We start from the raw sequence: 11,191 nt of genomic DNA, 5'->3' as shown, positions 1-11,191 counted from the left end.
CTTCTGGCTCTCCCTGCAGGGCCGGCCGCACCCTGGGAGGAAGCTCTAAGGCAAACTCACCCCCTCTGTATGAAGGGCTGTGGGAATCACCCATATGTCAACCTTAATTTGGGGCTTGGGTTTCAGACCCCAGCATTTCAAGGAGACAGCCATGATTTACATTTCAGACAAGCAGGTGCTGCTGGCAGGTAACATCTTCCAAGAAGCTTCTCTAAATGTCACCATCTTTCAAGGCCTGGGAGACGCAGCCTTCCTGGCCCTCCCCATTTGGTTGCTATAGGGATGTACAACAAGGTGATGCTGAGATGCATTTCCCTGCTCCTACCAGAGGCTCAGTCCCAGGTCAAACCAGCAATACCTCTAGCAAAACTATCCACTGAATAATTTGCCTTTTGAATAATGTGTCAGTGGCAAGAGGAAGAGGTTCACATCCAATTTCTGTATTTGAAGAGGAGGAGAACTGGCTTTTAGCTCTAACACATCAAGAATCTGAGCCTAAGCTGCATTTATTTTCCTCTTTGGAGGTTCCAGCAATGCTGGCTGAGTGCTAAAAGCTCAGCACTTAGCATACCTAACAAAGCTGACTCTTCTCCCTAAATTTTTTGAATGGTGCTTTTATTAGTGCAGTTTAACAAAGAAACAAAGGATTTCAGAGCAAAGAATGTCCTTTCCCTCCTTTGCTTGTGTGCTACACTTCATTTCCTAAACCTGTGCATCAGGCTCTGCCAGGAAGAAACAGGGGAAATATCTGAAATTCTGATGTGGTAAAAATGAAGCTGGAAAAAATCCTTCGTGTTTGAATTTTCTGTGGAAAACCCAAATGCCTAAATTTTAATTGGAGCTTTTATTTCTACACTAGAAAGAGAGAGACATAGTACATCTCCACCTTTTTTCTGAGGATGGTTTACTCTCATCTAGAAGTGAGTTTAGCCCACAGCTTAATGTTCACATATCTACAAGCTGAGGAGCTGATGAGATGTGGAAATCAGAAAGCCATTCCTCAGTTGCATAGAGAAAAAGGAAGCAGAGTGTGGCAGGTGAGGTTCTGCCATTTAAAAAATAAAGAAGCCACCACATGAGTTTTATATCTAACCATCTCTATATCAAAGTCTTATCCACTCCAAATGCAGATTCCACCAGTGGCCATGTACTGGCTAATGGGAATAAATTTTCCTATTCTACCTACCACAACAAAACTGCACAGCACAGCTCTGAGCTGTGCTCCTGCATGGTGCCTGAAGCCAGCAGCTACACAACACAGACTCGCTCCTTGTAATCCTGCCAAAAGGAGGAGTAATTCATGCCAGGGAGTGTGTGTTTGCTGGGCAGTGGCATTTCCCTTTGCCCACGTGTGCAGATCACACCCGTGTCCCCTGCCACCAGGCTCTTCCACTGCCTCTCTAATAGCATGAGGGACAACCTGCAGCTTACAGCCTTCAGAAGAGGCAAACGCTGGTGGGCTCTGGGCTGAGAGATGCCTGTACTAAGGGTTTCCAGGCAGGAACATCCTTCTCTAAACCAGGAATTAGCCCTGTGTTTTCAGAGTCAGTGGGCAAGGTCTGAAATGTAAGACTCCAATGCAAAATACACACCCCAAAGTACCTTCTGGCTGCTCCCTGGAATGCTCCCACATCCACACTGCCATTTGATCTTAAAAATACATTGAATGATCATCTAGAAATTTGCCTAACCTTTGACTGATTTCTTGTAATCTTCCTTGATACAAATTATTTCAATTCTCATGCAGTAAGCAGAAATATTTTGTTCTGTTTGGTTAAAATAATGTTAAATACTATCACATACTCACCTTCAGTCTATTTTTTAAACTGTTCCAATGAATAACAAGAATGAAACCTGGAAGACCTCCAAATCCAGGAATGAAGAAATATGCTTATCATGACAAATCTTACTGAAAAATTTTTATTGAGTGAAACAATTGCTTTTACATTAGTACTTCAGAATTTCAGATGGGAATAGTTATATTTTTGCCATTTGCTACCATGGTATAGTTTCTGTGTCTGCAGGAGGATCACGTTGTATTTCATTGTTCCACTCCTGAAATAAAAACAAACAAAAAAGAAATCCCCGCACTATGACTTTTCTTCATAAAACTACAAAAGGCAACTAGGGAAAGCAAAGTTACAGCAAACTCCTCACATTACATTTGGTAAGCCTCAAGCTGAGCTGGAATTTAAAACCAGTGGATTTTAGGAGTGGAAAGCAAAGTATGCTTAAATATTTTGGTTCTTTTTTCAGTTTGTTGGATTGAGAATTACACACTACAGTGTGTTGATAATTCACTGGAGCTTGCATCCATAATTTTCACATTCTACCTGTCTTCATGCATTGTATCTACAATCTCCTGTCTGGTCAAGTGACATCCAGCTGTTCACCCTCTCCATCCAAGCCCTACTGTGTGATTAAGCTTCTTTTTTCTTTTTCTTTAAAAACAACAAAAATCACAGTTTCAGAGCCCGCTTGCTAAGTGTCATTAACTACCTGCATGATTTAGACAGCCTCACTGACCTGGTTTTATTGAGCTTGTTTCATTACCAAAAGGAACAGAAAAGTCCTCAGGGATTTGCAGCTGACCCTGGAAGTGCCACAAAATTCCTGCATTTCTGCCTCAGGATTTTATTCTTTGCTAAGAGGAAATGAGCCCTATCTGGTTTTCATGCAACAATAACGTTGGGGTTTATTTTTACAGTCACTCAGCTTATCTAGGTAAAAGAAGAACCAAAGACGGAATATTCATGTAAACAGCATCAAAATGAAGAAATCCTCCAGAGGCTGCAAGAAGCCTCTCCTGGGGCTGAGGACAACAAGCTGCTGGGTTCCTTGCTTACATCCCTGGGAGCTAAAGGCAGAGACCCCGAATTTTTGTCCTAACTGGCAACATGGAGGACCAAATGTAACTAGCTCACCCTCTAAGCAGCATCATTACTATTATTATTTTTATCTGCCAGCTGCTTCTGTTCTTGGAATGAAGAAAGGAGAACACAAGAAAGGCCACAAGCCTTAAGGAAATAAAAGATTAAGCAAAAGATGTTAAAAAAAAAAAAAGTATTCTTGCAACACAAAGCACTGGGATAGTTTGGGATGGCTGCAGCAAGTGGGTGAGGTAGGCACACCACTATAGCAGAGAGAAGGCATCTTACAGGGCTGGCTGAGGAGCTGCTGCTCAGTCCTGCAATGTCAGTCTGTGCCAAGATTAAATTAAATACTCTCCTGGAATCTACCATCTCCAGCACCCGTGTGAAACAGACAATTTGAGGAGATAGACTAGAATGCATACAAAAAATAGACGTTAGCAAGTTTATCAATGAACATGTTTTTTGCCCTCTATATAATTCATGATACCTATAAACTAACAATAGTCAAGTGTGACACCTCAGACGCCACCAGCTGGAATGATATAAATGACAAAATGAGTTCAGGGGCCATGGCAGTACAGAAGTCTTACATGGTCACACAACTTATTGACAAATTACACTAATTAAAACCTACTTCTGAGTGCTTTTCCCCACCTCAAAGTGAAAAAGCAGCAGCAGTAGAAAAGGTCCAGGCAAGTGCAGTGGCTGGTGTTGAGCTTGGAAAGCCTGCTGGCTAAGAAGAGGTCAAATGGACTAGGATCTTCAGCTTGGATGAGGTGCAGCTGAGAAGTATGAGGGATAAAATAATGACATTAGTATTTCAGGAGACAGTGTGGAGGGAACAATGTGCAACCACACCCTGGAACTGCTTTTTCTATCAGCAAAGTAGGGGAGGTGTAACTACTGTCTTAGGAGTTTTTCAGACAGGGCAGACCTTTACCATAGAGTTAAATTATAAAATCCTGCAGCAGCAAGTTCCATAGGTCCCAAGACTATAAACAGGTTAAACCCAGCGTTTACAGGAAATCACAGAAATCCACAGGCAAGACTCAAACCCACAGAGACAGACATAACCTCCACCTCAAACGGTCTCCAAACCGCACGTTGCCATAACTGAGGTAGTATTTTGGGAGGTCACCATCCCCGTGGGCTGTCCATGATATTTTTCTACATTCATCCACCACCACTTGCTGCTAGCGAGACCCTTCTTGAACCAGCAGACTATCCACCTGACCCAGGCTCAGAGTTCTCTTCTAAAGCACAGCACTGCTTTTTTAAGTGACTGTCTTTTAAATGCAAACCCATACGAAGTCCATCTGTCCACCTAAGGTTTCCTTCATCACACTGCTCCTTCTTGTCATCTGAGATAGGCAGAGGATGATCTAATGTGTTGTAATTAAATTGGCAAGGCACTGTTTCTGTTGTCAAGACATGAGTCACTTTTTCATGCACAGATCTGATTCCAGTGACAGTTGCAAAGGCATCTTTTCAAACTCTTCTCCTTAACGCTAGATTCAATTTTTCTTCTGAGCGAAGCTGTCAGCAAAAACTGCTCTGCAGTGAGTGGCAATCAATCCAGCCTTGTCTCTCAACAAGTTAAGAGTTTTGACATAGTGCAGTTCTCACACAGAGGTTTGCTTATGAAGAGGACATTTAAATGCCTTTTAAAAGCGTACTTTTATTAAAATCATCCACTTTTAGGAAAGAAAAGCTCTCTCTAAAGAAATAGGCTGTTTGCCTCAGCACCTCTTGAGATTTCAGGAATATTGCCACGTACGTGCTTGGAGAGACATATTTCTTCAGTTTCACTTGACATTTTTCACTCCCTAATGTAGAAAGAAGTGTCAGCCAGGACTTGCCAGGAAATATGTCTGCTGGTACATGGCCTAGCATCTCAGTGAAGTATGAGCTGTTCAGCAACTGTTTGCTTATCTCTTGCATTTCTTCAACAACAAGGATTATGAATTATTTAGCTACAGTATCAAAAGGGGTAAATTATACAATTTTCCAGATTTCATAGAAGTTAAAACACTGGGTGCAGAATAAAGGGATTACATTATGTAAAAGAAAAAAAAAAGGGATCAGTATGAAAAAAAATATTTCCTAACAAAGATGCCTATTAAAAAGCTGAAAAGTCCCTCATGGGAAGAGGTGGAGGCTTCATCACTTGAGGTATTTAAAACCAAGCTAGACAATGCATTCATCTCCACAGGGAGAGAGGAAATGGATAAAACGACTTACCAGCCTTTTTTCTACCCATCTCTGATTTCTATGATTTGACACATTTTTAAAAATGCAAACCACATTTGTATAACACAAGAGGCAGAAATACAATAAAAGGATTTTTAGTTGTAGCATTGCCCAACACAATGCAACATGATTTAAAATTAAATTCATGCTAGCATTTCAGACTGCAGGATGACTTCTCTTTGTTTAAGGTCCAGCACTGAAAGCTTTGCTACTGCCACACACGTCTCTGAAAACATGATTTACCATCTCCAGACTGGGGATTTATTCTCTGTGCCAGAACTCTTTAGAAACTGTGACAGTTCAGCTTTCAGCAAGGGGAGCTGATACAAAAGGGAGGATGATGCTTTACAGAAAGGCAGTGGAGGATGGGGCTTGTGCCTAAGGTCTGGCACACTCCTAACTCCCTGAGGAATCTCCAGCACTAAATATTTACTGATGTCACTCAAAGGATAACGTATAAACTGCTACTAAAAAACTAACAGCAGATTTTCAGAAGATTCTTTCTATTGCTTTCAAAATTCTTAGTAGTTCTTTCCACTCTGCCCCCTGCCCTCTTTTTTTTTTTTTTTAAGGAATCCTTGAAGGCACTGCTAAAAAAAAAGTGCACTGTCTTGCTTATGTAGAAATATGAAAAAAAATCTGAAAAAAAAAAAACAAACTAGAAACCTTAGAGTAGTTAAAATGAGCCTGTTTAAGAGTGGAATGCTGTGGGCCTTTAACTACATCCATCAGCCGTGCAGAAAGATGAAATCAAGACATGTCAAGCCAAGGTGGTGCTCAGGCTTGGGACGGCCTCATGCTGGTATTGCAGCAGCCAAGGCTGGGCAGGATGCAGCCAGGTTTTCCTGGCTTTGACAACAAAACTCTTACAAGAACCTGCTGTCACTTCCCTTCTGCACCCTGTTCACTCTTGCATCCTGGCTGCAATTTGCCATCTTTTCAGTGCCAATCTTGTTTTGCTGGACTGAGCTGTAAACTCACTGCAGTAGAAAAGGTTGTTTCACTTCAGAACACTGTTTACCCACAGTCCCATATAGCTTTGTTCCAGGAGAGGGGGCAGAAAAGCAACGTGGAAAAGTGAGTTGAATCTACCCCTGGAACTGGTTAGAACTGGGAAAAAAAACAATGGTTCTGTAGCCTAATAATAAGGAACTCCCTCATATACACCATCGTCCCCTTCCTGTGCTGCTCCTCAATTCATCTTCTTCTGCTGAAGCAAAGCCCAGGTGTTAATCTGGACTTTCCTGTACTATGTTTGGCTGCCTGTGTGCTGCTGGACTCATCTGTATCTCCAAGTAGAAAAGTCCATTGGGAAGAACATCTATTCTCAGACACGTTGTAAACTGCTGGCAGCCCTGACTAGCAGTTGCCAATGGAGTTATGAGGACTACAGTTCACCTGTTTCAAGTGTTTTATATCAGCATATTCAGTTTTGTGGGTATATAATCAATACAGTAGGACAAAGCTCACAATGCAGCTAAACCAAAGACATCAGCCCTTATTTTGGTCAATCCTTCTTGAAAGATTGTAGCTTGAAACAGGTAGCATAATAGAGGGAATATGCCCAAATCTAAGGATCTCTTTAAATTACAGAGTTCACTACCTTGCTGTTTGGAAGGTAAAAATACTCAACTATAGTAGCAGTAGCGAATGACTTTTTAATTACATAATGAATTTTAAAGCCCAGAAGGAGCAGTATGAAAATCATTAGACTCTCTTACTGCTTTACACCCAACTCCTTGCTTAAAACACAGCCCCTTAGTCCCAAGCACAGACTCCTGTCTGCCTTGCACAGCTTCTCAGCCACAGCCCACCCCTCACCCCAAGTCCCCCAGGTCCTGTTTGTGAACCCACAGACTTTGCTTTCCACGTAACCCACTCTCTGTTAATTGCTCGTTAGGCTCTGGGCTCAGCCCATGCTTGCAGAGCTTCATCCCTCAGTAGGTTCTGCTCAGAGGATGGTCCAGCTCTGCACATCATGACATTGTGCCCAGCATCATCCTGCCCCAGCCCTCAGGGGATGCCACTGTATCATACCATAAATGAGCAGCTGGTGAGGACACGGTCTGCATCAATAGGATAAGCAGGAATTAAACAGGAAAAAAAAAAAAAATCTCATTTGGACTAAATGAATCCTGTAGCAATGGATCTGTAACGCTTTGTACCCAACTGAGTCACATCTCCAGGCAAAGCAGGAATAAAATCCCAGTGAAAGGGAAGTGCCTTGGCATGCTGGCAATATGTCACAGCCACAGGAGCCATTACTCTTCAAGGAGAGGAAAAAGTCACAGAAAGTGAAGGGAGTGCAGGCAGGTATGCAGGGCTTGATCCGAGCCCATTTACACTGACTTCAGCAGAGTTATTCCCCTCCAGAGAACACAAGAGTTGTTCATTCTAAGTCTTAAGGAGAGTGGAGAATAAAAATAATGAAAGAGTAATATAAGAAGTTCTTCCACTCTAAGCCATACAGCAAATATCTTCTCCACAAATAATTGATATTTAGACCTCCTAGCAGTTCTCAATGGCCATATTATAAGTGATATAGGAATTTCATGAGTCCAAAGCTGCAATAACATCCTCTGGCTGAGCAGCAGAATAGCTACACGATCAATATGGCTTTGCACGTTCACATTTGTGAGGGGATTAGTATTGCAGGATGGTCTAAAATAACAGCATAAATTTAACGGGCTGGCAGCCTTAAAAGGAGTGAAGTATAATAACAGGTATTTATTTTGCTGTGATGTGTCACTGATACCACTGTAATCCTGTTGAGATCAGGCTCTGTTTTAAAGCAGAACACAAAATACCTGGTGCTGGAGCTAAGAAACTCTTAATCAACTGACAACCAAAAGGAAAAGACACCAGGTAGCACTGTAGACATGTGCAGAGGTAACACATATATGTCACACACTTGCAAAACCTACTTCCTCTATTAGGCAGCCCTTTATTAGAGACACTATATTCAGACAAATTGAACAAATCCTGAAACATGTAAATCCCTAACACTACAAATACATATCTTCCCAAAGTTATGAAGTACTATAAAACCACATAGGTTTCTATTTTTCTTGCTTTTTGACAAGATTGTTGTTGGACACTGAGAAATTATGAGTTCACAGATGATTCAAATTTTGCAGGATACCAGAACTGACAAAGATGCCTTTTCCAACTATATGTGTTTTACCACAAACATTAAAAACAGTTACTTAGGAATAGTCATTTCTAGAATTCTGAAAATATTGTAGTTATAATTGTTATCAAGCCATTACAGAACAATCTGAAACATTTCCTTTAGTCATTCAGTACATAGCTCCATAACTCCATACACTGGAAAACTGTAATTTCACTATAAATTTTCTTCTTACATATGTGTCTATATGGACATACACACACATATATACGCACTATTGTAAAATGAGTGTCAAGAAAAGCAGGATCTTTACATTTCCACATTTTTCCCTCCATTTGCAGTAGGAAGGAAACTGTCGATACCCCCTGCACCATCTACAGAAAATGGACCAGCTTGACTTCAAATCCTCTTGACAGACACAACAACCACTGACACTCTGCTTTTCCCATTGGCATTGTTCATTTATACCAAAGTGAGTTTGTTTTAAGAATATATTGTTAGGCCATAGGGTCTTCACACAACAACCTCCCCCTCCCTCTTACACTGCCCTGAAATCACTAAATCTTGTGCCAGACCCAAACCCCATGTTTGTGCTGCTCAACTCCTCCTTCTCAGTTTTTACCCTGCTGTGCACAGGAAAATGAATTTGCAGCTGTGGTTTTTACTAGACCTAGTTAAACATATTAACATTAAATATTTCTTACTTTTGTGCTTTTTCAGTAGCTCAAAAAGTAGCCTAAACCGTGCAGCATACAAGCAAGCCTTACAGGGCCTGATTCTATTTGTGGAATGGTAATTCATCAGTAAATCCTCTGAACTCAGCTAATCAAGACATGCTAATTGCCACATCTAGCGTGCCATCAACTCACAATGGTGACAGAGGAAGTTCAGGATATTAAATATTTGAAGGACTATGGGTTAAACAGAAAACTTCTCCAAGTCATAGTACCTCCTTACAATGCTCATTCTGTGACCTCAGTAAGAATAAAAAAAAACCAAACAACTCCAACCTAGTTAACCTATCTCAGGTTCCCTCTGAAATTTGCATTAGTGATGGAAGGTCCATTTCCTAGTGGTTGGGAATAAAAGCCTGTCCTGACAGCTAAAATCACATAAGCCAGATTCTCCAGTGTAACTACCACTGAATAATGTGGAGTTGGTCAGGCAACTTGTTAAGAGGCCTAATGGGCTGGAAACATGGTGTGGTGGTGGGAATGCTGGGAGGGAGGCTAAGCAGAACAGAACTTACCTAGAGAGAGGTGTGCAGAGCTCTGAACCCTCCAAGGGAAGCTGAAGGTGAGTGTGCACTGAAATAAGTGCACCCAGAGGAGAGCAAGTGTGTGGCTGCACCCCTGGAAGTTCTTATGAGCAGAAATATCTCAGAGGGAGCTGCAACTACATGAGAAGTAAAGAGGGCTTCTCTTTGGGGAAAATGTTTTGGAGACATATTTTTAACACGGTGAGAAAAATATTCCTTGTGTCACAGAATGCAAAAAAATCTGTAACCTCACACAGGTTACAAAACCTGTAACAGGTTAAAAAAAATCTGTAAGCCTCACACAAATATTTTCACTATAACAAGAACAGAAATAAGCAATAGTAGCTTGTCTTATTCTTCTTAGAATAGCAACTAAGTGATTTCATTTGCTATAAATTATAGTGAACAATAAATAATGGATATTCCAAAGCATGAGGTGCTTTGGAAGAAGAGATGCTACACTTTGACCTGGAAGGTGCCTGTTACACTGATTTCTACTAGGGTGGAGCCTGCAGCCTTGACTGATATGATCAAGCCAACAGAAGGGAAAGGGCCTCATCTGAACAGTGGCAGCAGCAGCAGGCACCAAGGCTGGCAATTTTGCTTTATCCCTTTCTGAAACTCGGCCTTTTAAAATCAGCATGTAAATTTTATTTCCAATACTTAGCTTAAAAAAAAAAAGAGGGGTGGGAATCAAATCACGTAGAAAAGAAGTACCCTACAACTAAGGGCCACTGCTTACATTTAGTGGGATGGACAACAATAAGAATAAATAAGAATACAAAGACAGGATAAATCAACTATGCTACACATGTGACAATACATCTTATTTTACTGTATTTGTTATCAGGATGACATGCAGTCTAGGACTTCATGGCATACACACTGGCAAAAGCCATAAACCATGAGAATAACAAGGCTCGAAGGAACAAGGCTTACAAAGACAACCCCAAGGGTGACTTTCTTAGATACCAGTAAATAAATCCCTAAAGGCAAAGAACTAAAGTACAGCAACCCCAGCAACCACACTAGCACCCGAATTGAGGTCTGGAAGAGCAAAGATGTGCAGTTCCACACTGTCCAGTTGTGGGACACAGTCGCAACAGAGTCAAAACTTGTAGGCCTGTAAAATTCCACCACAGGGGTCGAATTCAGAGTCTGGGGACTTTCTCTTTGTACTTCCATGATTGTTATAACTAGGCAATTAGAAGAGGTGTGAGAAGGGCTAACCAGAGATGCCAACCTTTTGGGAGTCAGCAACAGTTCTGTTGGGTTGTCTGGTAGGCACTTCTTTCCCTTTCCCCCACAAGCTAAATTCAGGAGGATGTTGTTGTCATCAGGAAGACTACTAACCTCATCATCTGGCAGGCATGTTTCAAACCTGCAAAATGGGCACACGATGACTCCTTGGGGGGAATCACCAAAGTCTATGATCTTGCAGAGGCATTTGGCACAGACTCTGTGACAACACTCCAGCACCTTCGGTTTCCTCTGTCGCAGGTTATAGCGGTTGTAACAGATCTTGCACTCGAGCTCATCTGAGCCCTGGGTCTCCACAGACTCCTCTGGCAGTTGGCTGGTCATTTCTTCTGATGGTTTTTTGACTTGCAGAAAGAGGAGTCAAGGGACGAAGAGTTCACCCAGGCTTACTCTAGAACTTTTTCCCGATGACTGTGTCAC

At 41.6% G+C, this 11,191-nt stretch overlaps 1 protein-coding gene across 1 annotated transcript; it reads right to left on the bottom strand.

Moving 5' to 3' along the window:
* Positions 1-10,031: 10,031 nt before the first annotated feature.
* Positions 10,032-11,095, bottom strand: RNF182 (ring finger protein 182). Its single transcript, XM_008938030.1, has one exon. It carries the CDS (start codon positions 11,093-11,095, stop codon positions 10,358-10,360), a length of 738 nt encoding a protein of 245 aa, XP_008936278.1. The 3' UTR covers positions 10,032-10,357.
* Positions 11,096-11,191: the final 96 nt, after the last annotated feature.

The sequence above is a fragment of the Merops nubicus genome, unplaced genomic scaffold (genome assembly GCF_000691845.1).
Source record: "Merops nubicus isolate BGI_N331 unplaced genomic scaffold, ASM69184v1 scaffold32483, whole genome shotgun sequence".
Lineage (NCBI taxonomy): Eukaryota > Metazoa > Chordata > Aves > Coraciiformes > Meropidae > Merops > Merops nubicus.
The sequence above is the reverse complement of the archived record's forward strand: the minus strand, read 5'-3'. Positions and strand labels throughout refer to the sequence as shown.